This window comes from Panthera pardus, unplaced genomic scaffold, assembly GCF_024362965.1.
Source record: "Panthera pardus isolate Hobbes unplaced genomic scaffold, ASM2436296v1 HiC_scaffold_6, whole genome shotgun sequence".
In the NCBI taxonomy this organism is placed as follows: Eukaryota; Metazoa; Chordata; class Mammalia; order Carnivora; family Felidae; genus Panthera; species Panthera pardus.
The window spans coordinates 24,395,234-24,417,404 of NW_026526991.1; the positions used below are offsets into that span (position 1 = coordinate 24,395,234).

The 22,171-nt window shown below is 38.5% G+C and overlaps 1 protein-coding gene across 2 annotated transcripts in view; it reads right to left on the reverse strand.

The window, feature by feature from the left end:
• Positions 1–8,596, reverse strand: part of CFAP54 (cilia and flagella associated protein 54) — a 290,383-nt gene extending 281,787 nt beyond the window's left edge. For both annotated transcript variants that reach the window (XM_019446503.2, XM_053894838.1), the window contains exons 1-2: positions 8,078–8,596; positions 156–261 (exon numbers count right to left, since the gene is read on the reverse strand). In XM_019446503.2, the coding sequence (XP_019302048.2) occupies positions 156–261; positions 8,078–8,406 (435 nt within the window). In that variant the 5' untranslated portion in view covers positions 8,407–8,596. The remainder of the gene's footprint in view (positions 1–155; positions 262–8,077) is intronic.
• Between the last annotated feature and the right edge of the window lie 13,575 nt (positions 8,597–22,171).

Here is a 22,171-nt window from a genome sequence, read left to right on the forward strand (position 1 = left end):
TTACTGTGCCTCATTAAAATTTGTAAGACTCATTCATATTTTTCTAAGAAAAAAAATCAAATCATGTAAAATAGGAATGGTACCAAACCAAATAATAATAACAATTAGTCAAGTAATTTTCACTTAGGCTCTTTTTTCACTCCTGAGGCACTTACTTTTATTTCACAAAGGCTATCTCCAACCTTCAGAAGCTTTTCATTGTAATAGGCAGCTGGCAGCCGCGGGGCATATTTGGTCCAGATATTAAACAAAGAGGTGGCACTGTAAAAATCATAAAATAAAATATCTTCAAAGTCAGCAGGAAACCTCAATTAATTAGCAAACTATCCTTAAGCACTTATTTTGTGCTGTCTTTCCAATGTGCCTTACTGTTAATGTCTAATTATTACTAAGTATAGTTAAAATTATTGCTTCCTTTATGCCAAGCACTGATCAAAGCTCTGTACGTGCATTTTTAAAAACAGATTTTATTTTTCAGAGTAGTTTTAGGTTCACAGAAAAACTGAGCAAAAGGTATGGAGATTCCCCATATACAGCCTGCCCCATACACATGTACAGCCTCCCCCATCATAAACACGCCCCACCAAAATGGTATATTTGTTACAACTCACGAAGGTACATTGACATACCATTATCACCTAGTGTCTACAGTTTATATTAGGGTTTACTCTTAGTGTTATACATTCTATGGGTTTGGACCAATATACAATGACGTTTACCCATTATTATGCCATCACAAAGAGTAGTTTCACTGCCCTAAAAATCTTCTGTGCTCTGCCTATGCATCCCTTTCTCTCCCTTCACCCTAGGCAACCACTGAGGTTTTTATTCTCTCCATAGTTTTGACTTTTTCAAAAAGCCATATAGTTGGAATCATACAGCATGTAGCTTTTTCAAACTGGCTTCTTTTACTTAGTAATATGCCTTTAAGATTCCCCTATGTTTTTTCATGGCTTGATAGCTCATTTCCTTTTAATGCTGAATAATATTCCATTGTCTAGATACATCATGCTTTATTCATCCATTTACTTACTGAAAGGTATCTTGTTTGCTTCCAAGTTGTGGCATTTGGAATAAAGCTGCTATAAACATCCATGTGCATTACTCGGCAATCAAAAAGAATGAAATCTTGCCATTTGCAACAACATGGATGGAACTAGAGCATATTATGCTAAGCGAAATAGAGAAAAACAAATATCCTATGATTTCACTTACATGTGGAATTTAAGATACAAAACAGATGAACATGGGGAAGGGAAGCAAAAATAAGATAAAAACAGGGAGACAAACCATAAGACTCTTAAATACAGAGAACAAACTGAGGGTTGCTGGCAGGGTGTTCCTGGTCTAAAGAGTGATGAGCATTAAGGAAGGCACTTGTTGGGATGAGCACTGGGTTATTATATGAAAGTGATGGATCACTTTCTATTCCTGGATGGATCATAAATTCTATTCCTGAAATCATTATTACACTCTATGTTAACTAACTTGGATTTAATTTTTTTTAATTAAAAATTAAAATAATAAAATAAAAATATTTAAAAATTCACATGCAGGTTTTTGTATGCATATAAGTTTTCAACTTCTTTAGGTCAATACCAAAAAAAAAAAAAAAAAAAAGCATGAGTGCATGGATTGTATAAGGGTAGGCATAGTTTTGTAAGAAACTGCCCAAACTAACTTCCAAATTGGCTATACCATTTTGCATTCCCACCAGCAATAAATGAGAAGTCCCTGTTGCTGCACATCTTCTCCAGCAGTGAATGTCGGTGTTCTGGATTTTGGCAATTCTAATAGGTATGTAGAGGCAGCTCATTGCTTCAATTTTCACTTTTTGATCATACATGGTGTGGAGCACCTTTTCACTGGTTTATTTGCCATTTGTATTATCTTCTTTGGTGAGGTGTCTGTTAAAGTTCTTTGATCCATTTTTTAAATCAGGTTGTTTTCTTATTCAGTTTTAAGGGTTTTTTGTATATTTTGGACAACAGTCCTTTATCAGATATGTCTTTGGCAAATATTTTCTCCCATCTGTGGCTTTTCATCTTATTCATGGTGTCTTTCACAGAACAGAGATTTTTCATTTTAATGAAGTCCTGTTTATCAACTCTTTCCTTCATGGACTGTGACTTTGGTGTTACACCTAAAAAGTCATTGTCAAACCTAAAGTCATCTAGATTTCTCTTATGTTATCTTTTAAGAATTTCACAGAATTGCATTTTACTTTTAGGTTTGTGATCCATTTTGAGCGGATTTTTGTGAAGGGTGTAGAGTGCGTGCTGAGATCCAGTGTTTGCATGTGGATGTCCAGTTGTTCCAGCACCATTTGTGAAGAAGACTACCTTTGCTCCATTGTATTGCCTTTGCTCCTCTCTCAAAGATCAGTTGCTTATATGTATCTGGGTCTCTGGACTCTCTATTCTGTCCCAATGATGCATTTGTTCATTCTTTCACTGATACCACACTGTCTTGATCACTGTAGCTTTAGAGGAAGACTTGAAGTCGAGTAGTGTCAATCTTCCAAATTTGTTCTCCTCCAATATTGCATTAGCTATTCTGGATCTTTTGCCACAGGGATTTTTTTCTCCATTTCATTTCTACAACAACCCTGAGATAGGTAGTATCAATATCCCAAATATATAGTTGATATATTGATTGACTTGAGGGTCAGTGTATCCACGATCTCAACAAGTATATTACTATGCCTGCCTGTCCCCTGGAACATAAACTTCCCGAGGGCAAGGACCTTGATTTGTTATCCATTGTTATCCATTGCCTAGCCTCAAGAGTAGTGAATATCTAGTATACATACATAGTCAGTAATTATTTGTTGAAAGAATGAATGAATGAATAAATAAATGACTAGGAAAAAATTCCTTGTTCTTATTTTTTTTTTCTATAAAGAGTTCAAGGATTCCACTATCCTGTCAGTCCATTAGGGTCCTGCTTCCATCCACCAAGTAAACAAGAACAAAACATACAATATTCTCAAAACGGTTTCTAATCAGTTTCAAAAGGTAGCAGATGATTGCTCAATTTGTTCATTTATTTAGTTAATACTTACTCCTTCCTTCTCTCTCAGAAATTATAAATGCCTCAAGGAAAAATCCAAATTTCCCTTAACAGTTGTCCAATCCTATCTCATAAATTTTTAGATGAAGACAGTGTTACGTACAGTGTTAAATGAGGACAGTGAATGTGTGTGTCCCCTTGCAATTCATATGTTGAAGTCCTAACCCACAGTGTGGCTGTATTTGGAAAGGGGTACTCTAAGGAAGTAACTAAGGTTAAATGAGGTCATAAGGGTAGGGCCCTGGTCTGATGGCATGGATGTCAATCTAGGAAGAACACCAGAGAAATTGCTTTCTCTATCTCTTTCTTTGCACTTGCTCAGAGGAAAGGCTGTGAGAAGACAAAGTGGTCGAGAAGTGTGCTTTCACCAGAAACTGACCCTTCCAGAACTTGATCTGGGACTTCTAGCCTCCAGAACTGGTAGCAAATAAATTTCTGTTGTTTAAGCCACCCAGAGTATGGTGTTTTGCCATGGGAGCCCAAACTGACTAATTTGTAATTAATAATTAATAATTAATAGCCCAAACTGACTAATTCAAGTAGGAATGTAAGCTTAGGGATTAAAGATGACTCTAATACTTACAATGTATATGTTGGGATATTATCAGAACAACCTCAACAGAAATATGTAGATTAATTCATTCAAGTAATTAAATGATATAGATTGAGTGACAAGGGAGGCATAGAGACAGGATATTCTTATCTTCTTGGACAGATTAATAATATTCTGTAGTAGGAAATACATACATGTACCAAGTAGTAAATAACCATGCCCCCAAAATTTTGTGAGAAATGGAGCCACAGAAATTTTAAAAGGAAGAGGCTTTTTGGTTTGGATTTTTTTTTAACATTTTTTACTTTCACTTGCTGCTTCATGAAATGCCACAGTATTAGAATAAATATAATGAATCCCAAAAAAGTCAGCATGTCTTACTAGAATTCTTAATTTATGTAGATGAAAGATTTAATTCTTCCAAACCTTAAAGATGAGATAATGATGACTATGTTTATTACTCACAAACGAAAAATACCAGCTTTGTTAAATCAATCAAGGTTACGTAAGAGAATTTTTTTAAGTGAACTTTAAGTTCAAGTTAAGACTGTTCACTGGGAATGGCTTACATAATGATTAAACAAGGAAAATATAATGTACACTATAATGTGCATCATTTAAGAAAATGTTAATGTCCTTTGGATTGCTGATTTATTATAGTTGCTGCTGGATGTTTAGAATTTTCTAAAATAGGAAATCATAACTATATACACAGAATATCTAAATCTCATGTGATTATAACAAAAGCATACCTTTAAAATAATCTATCATACTCTGAATTTAATGACATTGCTGTTATGCTCAAAATCTATATTTAGATACCCTGAATTTTTTGGCTTATGGAAGTTCCTATAATTATATATTTTTTCTTTTAAAAACTAACCATCTGTCAAATATGTTATAAAAGCGAATCCTACCTAACTGCATTCCTAACTGGCCTCCACATTGGCATTCTTGTTCCATTTGGATAAGACTATATATACATATGTATATATATAAATTAAATAAGATTAATCCCTTGCCCAAAACTACCCAATGGTTTCCCATTGCATTTAGAATAAAAGCAAACTCTACAAAAGGCCTCCAAAACCTTCCATAGCCCTACCTATGCCTCTAATCTCACCTCACACCACTGCACCCACACTCACCAAGCCATGCTTAGGGGGCTTCTGTCCATTCCTCCCAAGTCTCTGGCTCTTTCCTGCCAAGATTTTCTCACATGCTTCTTCCCTCTGTCTATCCACTCTCTTTGCCTGGTATCTTTCTAATCTCAGCTTAATGTCACCTCCCTCACCATTCATTTGAAAGTAGGTCCAAGGTGTGTTCTCTTCAAGCTTCTGCTCAAGTGTCACCTACTCTGACCACATTGTTGAAAACTGCAGTCTCCTATCTCCCCCCACAACCCTTCCTCACTTTAGTTTTCTCCCAAGCACTTATCACTTTCTAGTTCACCATAAAACTTATTTAAAATGTTTACTTCCTATTTCTTCCTCTAGAATATAAGCACCAAGAAGGCAGGGATCTTTGTCTGGTTCACCGCGGTATCCCCAACACCTAGTACGATGCCTGGTACATGTAAGCATTCAGTAGCTTCTTCCTTTATAGCACTTGTTGTTTGTATATTGACTTAATGATTCAATGAAAGCCTATCTCTCTCTCTCTCTCTCTCTCTCTCTTTCTCTCTCTCTCTCTAAACTCCATGAGTACCAACTCCCTACCTATTTTGTTCACCACTATATAAACAATGATGAGTACAATGCTGGACACATAGTAGGCATTCAATAAAAGTTGTTGTGTGAATAAATAAATACCTAAATTGTGTGAGAGATTAGATTGCTAAGGTCCATGTCAGTCATTAACATTTATGATTCTCTTACAGTCTCTTTAAAGATGGGACAGATACTATACTTACCAATCGGCCCAGGTCTACTTTCCCATATATAACATTAACACTTACTGAAAATATAAGGATACTAACCCTTGAATTCTTTCAATACCAAATATTCATTGAAAGTTTGCTCTATCCCAACCACCAGGCCAGTTGCTAGAGATAGAAAAATAAAAAAGAGGCACATTATCCAAAGTCAGCAGGGAGGTTCCATTCTAATGGAGGAAACAGCACACAAGAAAACAAATAAATAAAAAGTATTAATTGATGGCCAAACCTGCATGACATTGGAAAGGCACTCTATGGAGGTAACTGAGGTAAGACCTGAAATAAAAGAGGGAGCCAGATATTTGAAAAGCCAAGGAAAGAACATTTCAGACAGAGGAGGCAGCAAATATAAAGGCCCGGGATGAAAAAATTGTATCTGTCTCCCTGGAAAGTCCTGAGAGAGAAGTGAGGGATGGGCTGAGATGAAAGAGGCAAGCAGGGCCAGATGCTCAGACCCTGGAGGATGGCAGAAGAAGTCTTAAATTTATTCTAAAAGTAATAGGAAGCAATAGAAAATCTTTAGACAAGAGAGCGGGTGATTGCTTTGTAAGGTTACCCTGACTGCTCAATGAAGGACAGATTTCAGACTCAAGAGGCTGTGGGGAAAGCACAACATGGTGGTGGCTTGAACTAGAATGCTCGTGGGAATGGGAAGATAAAGTGCTACCTAAGGCACAAACACAGAAATGTTTGCGATATAAATACAGCTTAGGTATGTAATGTGCTTTCATTGGTCAATTCTTGGGGTTCTCATCATATTTGTCCCATTAGCAGGAGTTGCCACTGTTAATCCATCATTACTTCTTACTTTGAAACAGTTTCTCTACCTGGCTTCCAGTAAACCACACACTTTTCTTCCTATCTCCTTGGCCACTCCTTCTTAGTCTCTGCCAATTTCTTATCCCCCCAACTTGTCAATGCTGGAGCGTTCCAGGAGTCAGCCCTCAGACTCTCCTTTTTTCCATCTACACTCCACTCCCTTAACTACTCCATCAGGTGTCATGATTTAAATATCATTAGTACCCTGACAAATCCCAAATGTATATCTTCTCTGACCTTCAGACTTGAATGACCAACCGCCTACATAATAGTTCTGCTTGGACATTGAATTACATTTCAATCGCAATATATCTAAAACTAGATGCGGGGCACCTAGCTGACTCAGTCGGTGGTGCATGTGACTCTTGATCTTTGGGGTTCTGGGTTTGAGACCCATACTGGGTGTAGAAATTACTTAAAAACAATTTTTTTTAATCTATAAATAAATAAATAAATAAATAAATAATAAAACTAACCTCTTGATCTGCCCCTTTCCTACCAGAAGCCTTTTCTTCCCACAGTCACTATCCATCCTAGGAACTTCACATTTGTCATTCTCCCTTGCTGCCAACGCTTCCTACAGAAATCTTCATCACTTGCTATTGTATCTCTTTCTCATCTTTCTCAAAGGCTACTTTTCCTGACTTACCCTGACCATGCTCTTAGCCACCCCCATTTTAAATCTCAACCCCATACCATTTCTTCCATCCCCACTCTCTGCTCTAATTTTCTTCTAGCACTTCTCTCCCTGTAAAATGATTTCTTTACATATTTGTTTAGCAGCTGTCTGTAGTAACAAAAATGTATGCTCTATGAGGACACAAACTGTTATATCTTTTTGTTAATTTGAGGTTTTCCTAGTTCCTAGAATGATATGTGATATAGAGTAGGTGTTCAATAAATACTTAAAATGCATTAATGAAGAACAAATATAAGTTAAAACTATTTCTTCAATATTAAATGCATGAATGAAAAATGAAAGTTGAAATTGTTCACTATTCTGGTTTTCTTTGACATTTGTCTGCATTTGTAACTGTTAGGTTTGTGAGGTATTTTGAGTAGGAAAGAAAGATGGTGACATAAACAGGAAAGAACCTTAAAAATGAGTACTTTGAAATTCAGTAATAACATGGGGATAGAAACCCCCAAAGGGCAAACATATGTGCAAAATGAGTCACAAGATCAATAAAAAGTCATTGTGATCCTAACAGCAATATAAAAAGGAATTAAGGTATAAAAATGAATTAAAGTGCACATGTTCACAGAATCGCATAGTTAATGGCATCAAGAACTAACTTTTTCAAGAACCTAAGCCACCTCAAAGGTATTCCTTTTTCCTCATATACAAAACTGTACCCACAGCATGGAAAGTTGTGAACCCCCGCAGTCCCCGAGTGAGCCAATTTACTGGCATGGGATAGCGATTGGGGAACACTCAGAAGGAACAGTGAGTTATGAAACACTTCTGTGTTGATTTTTATTCTGACCGGAGCAGGAAGCCAAGGTATAACATTTACCAGGAATTAAGGGTTGTACTCGCCAGGAGTCTGTACTTCTTAAACTTTGCTTTTATCTCCAGGTTCGCAACGCTGACCCAGCTCTGGGACCACCGTGGGCATCCTCAAGGGCATCTCCTCCGGCCCCAAGAGTTGCCCTTCTTGGGCCGGCGCCCTCCCCAGCGCCCGGCCTCCGCTTACCAAAGCCGGTGGAATTCATGCTTCTGTTCCTCTGTTGTCGCTAACGCCTTCTTTCTCCTCATAAAGCCTAGTAATTCCCGGATCTCCCTCTCGCAGGAGGCCAGGAGCGGGTTTTTAGCGTCCAATGGCCCGTAAAACACGGCGAGGGGCAACGAGGTCTCCTGGCAGGTCGAGCGAGACAGTGGGCTCTGGGAGCTCGCCTTCGACTCCAGGGGCGACTTCGAGAGCGCGTTCGAGGTCGGGGGCGGGGTCGGCGGCGGTCCTGGCGGGGACACAGATGTGGGAGACAGGTCGAGGGGAGAGGTCGAGGGGGTGCCTGGCGCCGCCATATTGACGAGACCCCGGCCGGCCAGAAGTGTGTGTACACGCGGTTGCCTGGCGACGGTCTCGCGGCAACCAGACCTCCCGCGCGCTTTCGGGAAAACGCAGCGGCCCCTGGAGGGCAAAGGAAGAGAGAACCGGGTCCGGAAAGAAACGATGCTTCTGGGGCTCTTTTGCCCTCTTGTTCACTGGCACTGCTGTATGAGACAAGAATAGAGAGAAGGTTTCGGACAGACAGCCAACAGATGGTAGAGTCAAAACGATAACAAATTCAGACTACACTCATTTTCCATTTCAACCACTTAATGGTGATAATGATCATTAACATGTGCCGGGCATCATTCTAAGCGTTTGAACCATAATCTCATTTAGTCATGGTAACAGCTTTACCACTCGGGGTATTATGAGTACTTCCATTTCACAGTTTAAGAAACCAAATTCTGATTTTGGAACCAATTACTGATTTTGGTCAGAGTAAACTGTAGTGTCAGGGACCAGATGCCAGCCTTGTGACTCCAAAGCCTGTGCTCAAAATGAAAAAGCTTCTACTGGCCATTCTCAAAACAAGGAAGCTTATCAATCGAATCGAAATTGCGAAAATATCTGACAACCAGTTTAAGAATCAAGTACTTGCAAAAGATCCATTCTCTTCCCTCTATCTGTACCCTGAGGTAATTGTGGAAATGATGTCTGTGCCTAACAATTAGGATTACATTATATTACTCATATGTATTTCATCCTTATTCTAATTATCACTATATTCTAAATTAATAAGCATTTCACTCAGCATTAATGCATACTAACAGTTTGAAGTGTTAATTCTCAAAATACTTTTGCATTTTAAGCTGGGATTTTTTTAATTTTTTAAAAAACTTATTTTTGAGAGAGAGAATGGGGGAGGGGCAGAGAGAGAGGGAGATACCAAATCCAAAGCAGGCTCCAGGCTCTGAGCTGTCAGCACAGAGCCCAACACCCTGCTTGAACTCACAGACCACAAGAACTCATGGACCACGGGATCATCATGTGAGCCAAAGTGGCCTCTGAGCCAAAGTTGGACTCTTAACCAACTGAGCCACTGAGGCACCCTTTTAAACAGAAGAGACCTGCCTCTGATGGGGAAACTACAGGCCTTAAGGAAAATATTTGGGACCAAAGGAAGTTCTTCTTTCCCTGAATATTATGGGCAACAGTAAGTCTACTATTTATTTACTTAAAGTATAAGTTTCTAACTAAAAGGGAACCTACTTGCTTTATAAATTATGCAATACCAAAAATTATCTAAGAGAAGAACCAGAAATATTTGATGTCTTATAAAAATAGGTCTTTAATACTGGAAAGTGTTACTGGTTCTGTCACACATAAGAATAAATAAAGACAGTGACCCTAACACCCTGTGAGCCCAGTTTCCCACTTAAGATTAAGAAGCTTATTGGACCACAGGCTGATTTCTTTCAGGTCTGACCTAATTTCTTGCAGGCTCTGTGGGCCTGTGCTAATTTATGAGGCTGGCCTAATATGTCATGTGTACTGTACTCTAATATTCTTTGAAGGAAAATGATGATGATTTTGCTCTTCAAGACAGGTAATTATGACCCACGAACCTTCTTAGCAGGAAATGAGTTGCCCTGACACCTCACTGTAGGAGATCAGTTCTCCAGTCAAAATCTAGAAATCATTCTCTGATTAAGATTCTATCTTGTCTCTAAGTGAGCAGTAAAAATGTTAAGACTTTAAAGAATTTAGGCCTAACGAAGTAATTCATTCTTGGAACGTTTACAAAAAGTATTCATAGATCTTTTATTTTAAAATATCAGCTTGGTAAATTCTTTCTTTTCTCATCTTTTCCTTGTTCTCACATAACAGACTTGTCTACTTCAGATCAAAAGCTGATGTAATTTACCACTGAGCACTACCTATTATATTCATGAAAGTGAAACCACAGGATAAAATTAAATTAGAATGGTCAGAGAGGAGCAAGGAAAAGAAAAATAAAACAGATCAAGTGGGCTTTTCCCTGCTGATCTGTTTGCTCTCACAAACAACCTTACGAACAGTGCAAGCACTTACATTTCAAAGTCACTGGTAAAAGAAAATGTGACTTATTAAATTCAAATACTCGAATTATGTATCTTAGTCAGAGCCTTACATCTTAGTCATTTTCCTCCTTGCAAACACTAAGTTGACAATGCTTAACTTTCAGTAGTTTTTAAAAGCTTGTCGGAATATTTAAATGGCTGATGTACTCTGAATCATCATCGCGCTAAGATGGAAGTTTCCATTTTGTTCAGTTTAAATTATATTCGAAGCATTTCTTAACATATTCGAGGTGTTATCTTTCTTGTAATGAGATGCATCTATTAGAATATCTTTTCTATTCCCTTGTCACTTTGCTTTATTCTTTCCACTCTAGTCAAAGAATGGAGCTCTGCAACTATTGTGTCTGGCAGGGCTAAATAATGTAAATAGCTTCCTTATAAATAATGTAAATTGCTGCTTCCTTATAATTAGTGTCTTTGTAGGCTGCAGGGATCCTTTTTGCTCATTCCAAAGTCTTTATCATCCAAAGTTACTGTTAGAGAAGGAATAAATAAGGTTAGTACTCTTTCTATTCCTAATTTAGCCGTTAATCATTTGGACTGTCCCAAATATGTACATGTATAATGGTCTTTAAAAAAAAAAAAAAAAGCACAAAGATCCCCTTTTCCCACCTCACCATCTAATATTTAAACTTTTTAAAAAATTTCTCCATCATTGCATTTAGTCAAATTCAACAATTTCTTTAGTGTGTCATACAATGCATAGGTTAACCCACACATTCCTTATAAGAAGCAGATGACACACAACTAATCATAATGAAAAGGCATGCTCTAAAATGTGCTGTGATAATGGTTTAAAACATGCTGTAGGAGTCCCAAGGTGAAGCTTGGAACTGGAGAAAGAACAGACGATTCCAGCGAAAGTGATATTTTAGCCCCTGGACTGTCACTGCTCCTTATTAACAGAAAACCCCTTGCAACAGAGATTTGCCTATTTACTGTGATAACCCAGCATTCAAGCCTGGAGCCTGGCACGGAGTATGGCTTAATAAATCTTTGTTGGAATGAGTAAATGGGGAAAAAAATGGAAGAAAATAAGATGGAGAATATTTAAAAGGATAACACTGATTGAGAGAAAAGCCTGAGTAAGGTACAAAGTTATAAACATACACCGCAAGTTAAACAGATCATCTATCTAATGTAGTGAATAGAGACTACAGTAGGGACAAAGATGAAGCAGAAAGAGAAGTGTGATCAAATACAGTGGGTAGTTGGAAGGTGTGCTAAGAAATTTTGACTTAGTTCTGTGTTCAGTGGGAAGTCTTGATTAGAAAAACAGTATAATTAAAAACAGTAGGGATTAGGGGCACCTAAGTGGCTCAGTTGGCTAAGTGTCTAACTCTTGATTTCAGCTCAGGTCATGATCTCATGGTTGATGATTTTGAGCCCTGTGTCAGGCTCTGCACTGACAGCACGGAGCCTACTTGGGATTCTCTCTCTGCCTCTCCCTTGCTTCCTTCCTCCTCTCTCTACACCAAAAATAAATAAGTAAGCATTAAAAAAAAAAAAAAAAAAGTAGGGATTAAAAGCCCAAATTCTAGAGCCAGAAAGCATAGTTTGAATCCCATTTCTTCCAAGTTGCTGAATTTCACTATGCTGTGGTTTCCTCATCTGTAAGATGGGGTGAAATAATACTAGTTAACTCATAGTTTTTTTAGTATAGAATTATATGAGTTAATATGTGTAATATCCATAAAACAGTGCCTGGCACATAATAAGTGCTATAAAAATGTTTGCTAATATAATTACTCACTTGGGAACCATCAGAAATTCTTAAACAGAAAAGAATATAATCCAGTCTGTATTTTATGTATTTTAGAAGTGAAACTATTACCACAGATAAAAGATGGATGGGAGTAAAGAAGGTTATATCTGATCTCAGCTGCACAGATCATTGTAATGTTTATATTCCATCAACCATGAGACAGAAGTAGCCAAACTAAAACCACAGATAGACACTGAGGCAAAATCCGTAGGAAACCAACTTTTAATCAATACAGTAAAGGGAGAGTCATGGAGTAATATGTAATTTACATAATAATGATATATAATATAATATATATGTATTTTATGTAATATATATAAAATAGCTGTAAAAAGGTAGAATAAATTCTAACATGTATTTATTATTCTATCAAGTGATATATTTATGGTCTTGGAATAAAGCCTTTCTTAAAAGGTACAAAAGTAAAAGACAGAATGGGAAATACTGATGAACTTGAATACATTAAGATAAATTTTTAGAAGGGTGAAAGCACAACAAAAGTGGAAAAGCCACACCCTGGGAAAATATATTTGTAATGCATAGCCTACTGTGTGAACAAAATATTGATAAATATCAACAGCAGGTTCAGATAAAGATCCTTCTTGGGGAGATTAAACAGGTTTCCTTATTACAGGCTACCAATGGAAGCCAGTGTAGTCAGGACATACAGCAAAGAAATCAGCAACATTATCCAGGACAGATGGGAATATCCATTTCCAAAATCTAAAATCTTCACCTGTGGTACCCAGTTCTGGATGGTAATATTCCTGCATCTTCCAAGTCTTTGATGCTTGAACAAGTATCGTCAATTCTTCTGGATTGCAGTATTGCTTCCAATTTAACACTGGTGTAGACAGGTTCAGATACTTCTGCCTGGCCCTTCCACCCATAACAACTCGAATGTCACAGGCTAGGGCTCTGCTAAATACTTAATCTCCTCAAGGGTTGAGATCTGGAAACTAGATGAGGGCCCATAATTTTCCATTGCAGCAACTTATATCATATTTTTGCTTACTGTTTCTTGAATTTTCTGATTATACCTAGTAAGCAACGCTTTTGTTGCCTTCTCATTCAACTTGCCCCTGTGAAACCATGATCCATTAGCCAACACCAGATACCCTGTAGGTAAAGGCACCTTGGTTGTCACCCTGGCCTGCCTATTCTATTATCCTATACCTATTATCATTATGGTAATGACCTCAGCAGCCTTTGTTAACTGCTACCACCTGGCCTTTGCCATTCTGGAATTGCATCATCCCCACTAATATTATGATGCTAGATTTCATGGTAGAACCCTCTATTTATTAACCCTGGCCTACAGAAGACAGAAACTATTAAGCTTCTCCAAAGATCCTGGTGCTCCCGCATCACTGCATTCTTTACATCCTCAGTGAAGGGAATATTCCCTGACCATTCCAAGAACATAACCAGCTGCTGGGTTCCCAGGGCATATAAAATAAATTCATTCTAACATCCCCAACTCTCTGAACTTTCTGTTCCTTTCTTCAATATTATGCCAAGGAAGTTCTGTCATCTTTACTTCATTTGATGTAGAACGATATCAGATCCACACTTTAAGAAGCCAACCTGTTGGGGTGCCTGGGTGGCTCAGTCAGTTGAGGGTCCGACTCTTGGTTTCAGCTCAGGTCATGATCTCATGGTTTGTGGGATCGAGCCCTGTGTAGAGCCCCACGTTGGGCTCCGTGCTGATGCTGGGGAGCCTGCTTAAGATTTTCTCTCTCCCTCTCTCTGTCCCTCCCCCATTCATACTCGCTCTCTCTCTGTCACTGTCAAAAGAAATAAATAAACTTGAAAAAAACCATCCTGTTAAATTATTGGGATTCCTGAATTATGGCTAAGTACCGTCATATTAATGAATTCTACTCCATTCAGCTTTGTATTCTGTCCCCCTGGTCTAACATACTCAAGATACACTCCTATACACATTCACCAGTCCCAGCTAACATCTATTAGCCAGATCCTGAAATTCCTTTGGCATGTAGGCTATTTCTTCCCAGACCAGAGCTTGTACTTTCCTGCTCAGGCTATGCTGAAACCTGACTTTGTTTTTCAGCCAGGAGGTAATGAGGGTGTTGGGGCATATCTTGAAGAAAACAAGAATCATCTTGAAAGGCACCTGCTTCAGATTAGGTTATTGCATGTTCCTCCAGGCAAGCAGAGACTGTTTTTCTGAGGCAAGTGGTTAGGGGCTATATCTGCCAGCCTGGAAAGCTCAGAGTAATCCAGGAGCTCAAAACTCTTACGCTTGTCTACCTAAATATCTTCATTTCAAGTCTCTGGGCCCCATTCTTTTCTTGGAATCTTTGCTATATGATCAGACCCTTGGCCTGATTTTGAGCAAAGTTTACCTGCCATTGCCCTGAACTGTGATAAAGGCACTCTGACTTTCAGAGCATGACTTAAGTTGTCAAATAACTGCCCTAAGACTATAGACAGAGAAAGTGTGTGTGTGTGTGTGTGTGTGTGTGTGTGTGTGTGTAAAATTTTTTGCAAGACTTTTAATGCCTATAAAAGAAGCCACATCACAATCATTTTAATTAATATTTCCCCCATACTGACCAAACACAATAGCTATTTGATCTCCCAAAACCTTGTTGTATCTGCACCTCATCACAATTAAACTATGGGTGAAATCACCGCATGCTGAGGATTATTACCACACCACCTACCACTGCAATTGGCTCCCTATTGCTTTCAGACAGCGGGCAATTCACCTCTAAAATCCCATCCTAAGGAGCCACTTTTTATAGCTCACTCCTTCTGTGTTAACCTGGCTTTCCTAGAAAACAGAGTTTGAGGCAAAAGCTTAAGTGCTAGTACTTTATTTGGTAGTGCAATTCCCTGAGGCAAGAATGAAGGAAATGGGAAGTCAGACAGGGACTGTAATGATTAATTTTTCTGTGTCCACTTGACTGGGCTAAAGGATGCCCAGACAGCTAGAAAAATATTATTTCTAGGTGTGTCTGTGAGGGTGCTTCTGGAAAATATTTGATAGAGTGAGTAAAGAAGATCATCTCCCCAATGTGGATGGGCAACCACTAGTCCACTGAGGGTCCAAATAAGACAAAAAAAAAAAAAGAAAAAGAAAAAGAAACAGAGAAAGGGTCAATTTGCTTTCTCTGCTGGAGCTGGGACATCCAAGTTCTCCTGCCTTGGACATCAGCACTCCTGGTTCTCAGTCCTTTGGAATTTAAATGACTGGCAACTCTGGTTCTCAGGCCTTTAGATTTGGACTAAATTATGCCACTGGCTTCCCTGGTTCTCTCATTTACAGATGGCAGATCATGAAACATCCATAATCATGTGATACCAATATACATCTTATTGGTCCTATTTCTCTGGAGAACCCTGATTAATGCAAGTACTAAGATACTACTAAGGTACTAAGATATGTTACTGCTGTATAAATACCTGAAACTGTAGAAGTGGCCTTGTATCTGAGTTATGGGTAGAGGCTGGAAGACTTTCGAGGTGCATGCTAGAAAAAGTCTATATCACTGTGAATGGACTGTTAGGAGAAATTCTAGTGAGCACTCAGAAAGAAAAGAGGAGAGCTGTAGAGAAAGTGTCAATCTTTTTAGAAAATACCTGAGTAGCCCTGAACAGAATTTTTGTAGAAATATGGATGGTAAAAGCCATTTGATGAGGCCTGAGATGGAAATGAGGAACATGTTATTGGACAGTGGAGGAATTGCCATCTTGTTATAAAGTGGCAAAGAACCTGGATGAATTGTCTTCATATTCTAATGTTTTGTGGAAGATAAAATTTGTGAATGATGAAATCAGATATTTAACTGAAGCTATTTCTAAGCAAAGTGTTGAAGGTGCAGCTTGGCTCCTCCTGACTGCTTGTAATAAAATGTGAGAAGAGAGAAATGACTTAAGGATGGAATTGTCAAGCAAAAAGGAAACAAAACTTAAAGATTTGGGAGATTCTCAGCCTGTTCATATTGCAAAAAAAAAAAAAAAAAAAAAAAAAAAAAAAAACAATGAGAATTCTGTTAGGAAGGAGGACACTAAGAGTGCAGCCAAGTAACCATTTGATAAAATTAGTATGAACCAGCCATCTCAACAATAGGCAGGAGCTAGTGTCAAGACAATGAAAGAATGACCCCAAAGGCAATTCATAGACCATCAGGGCTGGGACTACTATCACAGACCCAGAGGGCAAGGGCCAGGGGCCAGAGTGGTACCCAGATCCCCATCACATCACAGGCTCCTTAAAAGCCTCAGGGGAAGCTCCAGTAGGCAAGCAGCAAACATTGGTGATATCTGTGACACACCCTCTCTGCCAGCATGCAGAATGCACAGGTCCAGGACATATAAATGCCTCCGCACAGATTTCAAAGAATGGAACTTCTGGAAGAGCCACAGTCCTGGGAACCCCAGCCCAGAAGAGATGCCAGCCCAGGGCAGAGAACCACCTTCGGAGAGTCACTGTGGGGCTGGATCATTGGACTGTTGGGCCGATGTTGCCTCCTTGGTGGGCTTGGTAGACAGACTATCAAACCAAAGAGGATTATTCTACAGGCTTAAAGTTTAATGTTATTGGCCCCATTAGGCTTCTGGACTTAACTAGGACCTGTCACTCCTATGTTACTACCTATTTCTCCCTTTTGGAAAGAAAATGTCTACCCTATGCGTTTCCCACCATTGTATTTTGAAGCATATTACATGTTTGGTTTCACAGGTTCAGAGCAAGAGAGGAATTTGCCTCGGGATGAATCTTACCTTTGGTTTCACTCATATCTGATTTAGATGATATTTAGATGAGACTTTACACGTAGGCTTTGAAGTTGGTGCTGGAACAAGTTAAGATTTAGGGGGCTATTGGGAAGGAATAAATGTATTTTGCATATGATAAGGACATGAGTTGGGTGGGGGCAGGAATGGAATGCCATAGACTGAATGTTTGTGATCCCCCACCCAAAAAAAGTTTATATGTTAAATCCTAAAATCTAATGTGATGGTATTTGGAGGTGGACTTTGGCAATTGAGATCCTGAGAATGGAGCCCTCATGAATGGGATTCATGCCCTTATAAAGGAGAACCCAGAGAGCTCCCTCTAACCATCTGCTATGTGAAGACACAGCAAGAAGACCACTATCTATGAAGTAGGAAATGGACTCTCACCAGACACTGAATCTGCCAGTGATTTTATCATAGACTTCCAGGCTCTAGAACTGTGAGAACTAAAGTTATGCTGTTTAAGACATGCAATTTATGGTATTTTTGTTATAGCAGCCCAAAAAGACTAAGACGAGGACAGATGGGAAGGAAACACAATGCTGGCCAATGAATCATAAAGAAACACATAGCCAGTTGCTCAGCCATGTGGGCTATCTCCCAACAGGCTATATAAATTTTTATATTTCATATATTGGAATAGTCTATGAGAAGGAGAGGTAGAGAGAAAATGTACCTGTTCTTTTCTTCCTGTCTTCTGTACCCCATTGGTCAAGACTCATCTGTGTACCTCCAGGTTGAACCACCTGGCCCCATAAGCAGCTGCTGGGGATACTGAATCTCATACCTTGTGATATAGTGTGTCATCCTACTTCAAAAGTGGTAAAAGGAGCCAGAAACTTCAGATGGTAGCTTCAGGTGATGGCAACAAGCAGGCAGGCATGGAGTCGGTCACCACAGCAGCTGCTGGAAGACAGCAAGTGGTTGAAGACCCAGTAGCCTGGTGAAAACAGAGAAATCAAAGGCAGCACATACAGTGTGTCAAAGACACAAATTCCCTTGAATGCCAATGCTAGCAACACCCTAAGGAAAGCAGAGGAGCAACATGGAAGGAGCCTGGATCCCCAACGCTGTGAAGTCACAGTACCAGTTCTGGACCATCCACACCCAGATTATTATGTGAGATGAAAATAAACTCCATCTTGTTTAAAGGACTGGTATTGAGGGTCTTTGTAGGAGGAGCCAAAACTATAATATACCATATGTCTCAGAAATTTCATGTCTTCATATCAGCTTAGATAATCATGTACAGGGTGTATAAAGATACACATACAGACATATACAGAATGCACAGCAGATATTCATTCATTAAATGCTTGTAATAGCAAAGCATTAAACACAACATAAATGTGCAATAGAAGTAGATAAGCCATAATTTATCTATAATATTAAATACCAATCAACATCCTAAAAATACATAGTACATTTTGTACACTTTGACATGAAAATATATTTTACATTTTTTTATTTTTAAAAAAATATAGAATGATATGAACAGTATGCTAACATTTATCTCTAAGAAGGTACCATAAAATGATACTGTAACATTTGTATTTATATGTGTGTCTCTAAATATTATGAGAAAGTGGGGAGAAAGAAGTTCTGAAAGAATGCTCAATAAATGGTTCACAGTGGTTACATACGTGAAGGAACTGAAATGGAAATTAGGGAATCAAATGAGATTTTAGACTTGTCTGTCATGTTTTTACTTGTTTACAAAGAAAGACCTTCCTGTATTATTTATGCAGCCAGAAGTTCATTTAAAAATGTAAAACTACAGAGGTGCCTGGGTGGCTCATTCAGTTAAGCCTCCGACTTTGGCTAAGGTAATGATCTCTCATGGCTGTGAGTATGAGCCCTGCATCAGGAGGCCTGCTTTGGATTCTGTGTCTCCTTCTCTCTCTACCCCTGCCCCACTCACACTCTGTGTCTATCTCTCAAAAATATATAAACATTGAAAAAAAATTTATGTAAAATTATGAATTGCTTATTATCCTAGAAAGATAGGATTACAAGAATCTCTGTTTTGTGTTCTTTTCTATACATTCCAACCTTTATACAGTGAATATGTATTATTTTCATTGTAAAAAACTAATACTTTTTAAACTAAAGCATGAAGATACATATTCACAATAACAGTACTACAAATTAAAAATAGAAATTCCATAATCCCTAACTAGACAGAATTTCCACTAACTGCATCATTTGGGGGGGAGAAGTATCTAGAAGCCCATTCTTGGACTATGTACTATTTTTTTTTTTTTTTAGAGAGAGAGAGAGAGAGAGAGAGAGAGTGCATTAGTGGGAGAGGGGCAGTGAGAGAGAGGAAGAGAGAGAATCCCAAGCAGGTTCCACACTGCCAGCGCAGAGCCTCATGCAGGGCTCAAACTCACAAACTGCAAGATCATGACTCAAGCCAAAGTTGGACGCTTAACCAACTGAGCCACCCAGGCACCCCTAGACTATATACTATTTGCTTCATATACTGAATCGCAGAAAAGGCAGATGTTTTTGATTCATTCATTCATTTCTAAGACTGAACTCTAAGACTGAACTCCAAGACTTAGGGTCCAAATGGACCATCTAAAAAGACATATTTTCCTTAACTCCATGTCCTACCTTTCCTATCTCTCTTTACTATCCCCCCCCACCACCAACTTTCTTCATTAAACACAAATTCGAACACTAGGATTCCTAGCTTACTATGAGGTGGGAAGTAAAGGGGAATATGCAAAGGTACATCGTGACCCCAAAAGCTGGCTCCCCTATGGAAAAGCTTAAGAAGAATGGAGATTGGAAGAGCACTGTGAGGAGGCCTTCCTTGGGATCAGGTATGTCATGTAATACACTGTTCAAAGAAAAGCTGAAATTTTATCTGACTTTTTGGATTGGTCATAAAACCACAGACTAATGGTTTCCAAACCTTGTTACCATAATACAAGGTAAGAAATACAAAGAGCGTGATGATCATACTTTTAATTTCGTTCTTATCAGGAGGCTGAATTTTACATTCCTTTAGTTGTATCTGTTACCAGATTGACATAAAAACTCAACCCTGCAAGGTCCTAGAGCTTTTGGACTGTTACATTTCTCCCTGCTTGAAAACTAGCCAATTCTTTTCTGAGTTCATATCTTCCTTGTAGTACCTTGGCAGATACAATCAGCAGCAACCAGCACATGCTTTTTGTTTCCAAACCCTTCACCTAAAACCCCAAGTTTATTCACTATATGCTATCAAGTTATTGCAAATAACAGTTTTATCAAATATTCCATCATTACATAACATGAGTCTCCATCTTTATAGGCTCTAATCACAGTTTCTTTGCTGCCCACTCTTCAGTTCTGTAGCCAGGGCTACACATTTTAAGTTTTTATTGTAGCAATACCCCAATGCCAGTACAAAACACTACATTGGTCTCTTTAAACTAAGGTATGCTAAGGTAAAAAAACAATCGCACATCCCCATAGCATAGAAGAACAAAGTTTTATTCCTCATTCACATGTGTGAATACTGTGGATCAGCTGGGTCTCTGCTGCATGCACCAGCTCCACTTTGGGAATATGGCTGAAGGAACAAGCCATATCTGGAACACTGCAAGCCTCTGGTTAGAGGAGGAAAAATGATGGAAGAACCATTAAATGGCTCTTAAATCTTCTTCTCTGAGATGGTACCAATTATTGCCAGTCACATTTCATTTTCTAAAACAACTCAGATGGTCAGGGTGCTACGTGGCTCAGTCAGTTAAGCGTCTGACTTCAGCTCAGGTCATGATATTGTGGTTCATGAGTTCAATCCCCACATCAGGCTCTCTGCTGACAGCTCAGAGTCTGGAGCCTGCTTTGGATTCTGTGTCTCCCTCTCTCTCTGCCCCTCCCCTGCTTGCACTGTATCTCTCTCAAAAAAATAAATAAATAAATGCACATTAAAAAAATTAAAAAATTAAAAAATTAAACAACTCAGACGGTCAATATTGTTCTCAGTGGTGTAAAGAAGTATAATCCTTCTACAAAGAGGAACAGGTAATATTTTGAACAATAATTCAATCTACAGGGGTACCTCAAGTTTAATGTAATACAAACTAAATACACATCTTTCTCCCAGTCTACTGCTCTCCTGGTTTCTCTCAGTAAATAACAGATAGTATTAGTGGAGGTCCAGAATTCTCATACTAGAAGAGGATTGGTGTGACAATTAGGTCACACAAAAAAATGAGCTAAATAACTAGTTTTGAAGCTGCATCTTCTAAGCAAGCACACAGTTTTCATATAGATTGTATGGTCATTTAAGTTGGCTTGATGGAGTTGGTTGAAATTATGAATTGACTAAAGTCCCCACGATTTGCCCAGTTGATCCTTTTACTGGATATTACCATTGTAGCTACCCAAACAAGAAACAATGATATCTTTGAGTCTTCAAGCCTCCTTCCAGTCCCAATTTCCTTCAGTCCCGATTTCTAGACCTGCACTGTCCAGTATGGCAGTCACTAACTGCATGTAGCTTTTGAGCACTTAAAGGCAGCTAGTCTGAATTGAGATGTGCTATAAATGTAAAATACACAACAGATTTCAAAGACTTCATAAAGAGAGAACATAAAATATGTCATTTTTATATTGGTGGCATTTTGAAATTTCAATATTTTAAAATATTGGATTAAATCAAGTATATTATTAAAATTAATTTGACTTGTGTCTTTTGAAACTTTTTTAATGTGACTGCTAGGCAGTTGAAAATTACATATATGGCTCTCATTTGTGGCTTGCATTGTATTGCTATTAGACGACACTACTCTAAGTTGTCTTTTCCTCTTCATCTCCACATTTCCAGCCCTAGCTGAGGCCTTCATCTTCTTTCAGTGAGGTCTCTTTGAAAGCCTCCTAACTAGTCTTTCTGTCTCCAATATGGCCTCTCTCCAACTGAGTCTTCCAAGTGGCCAGAAAGATCTTTTAAAACATAAATCCAATCTGCTAACTCAAACAGCTTGATATTATTCCATGGGTCTCCATGGACTTTAATTCTGTAGCTCCATATATAAAGCCTTTCCTGATGATCCACACCCCTGGTTTTAAGTGAGTCAGTTTCCAGATCCTCCACTTTCATATTTTCCACATATTTATGTGCCTTCAAAGGCACCTACAAAGTTCTCT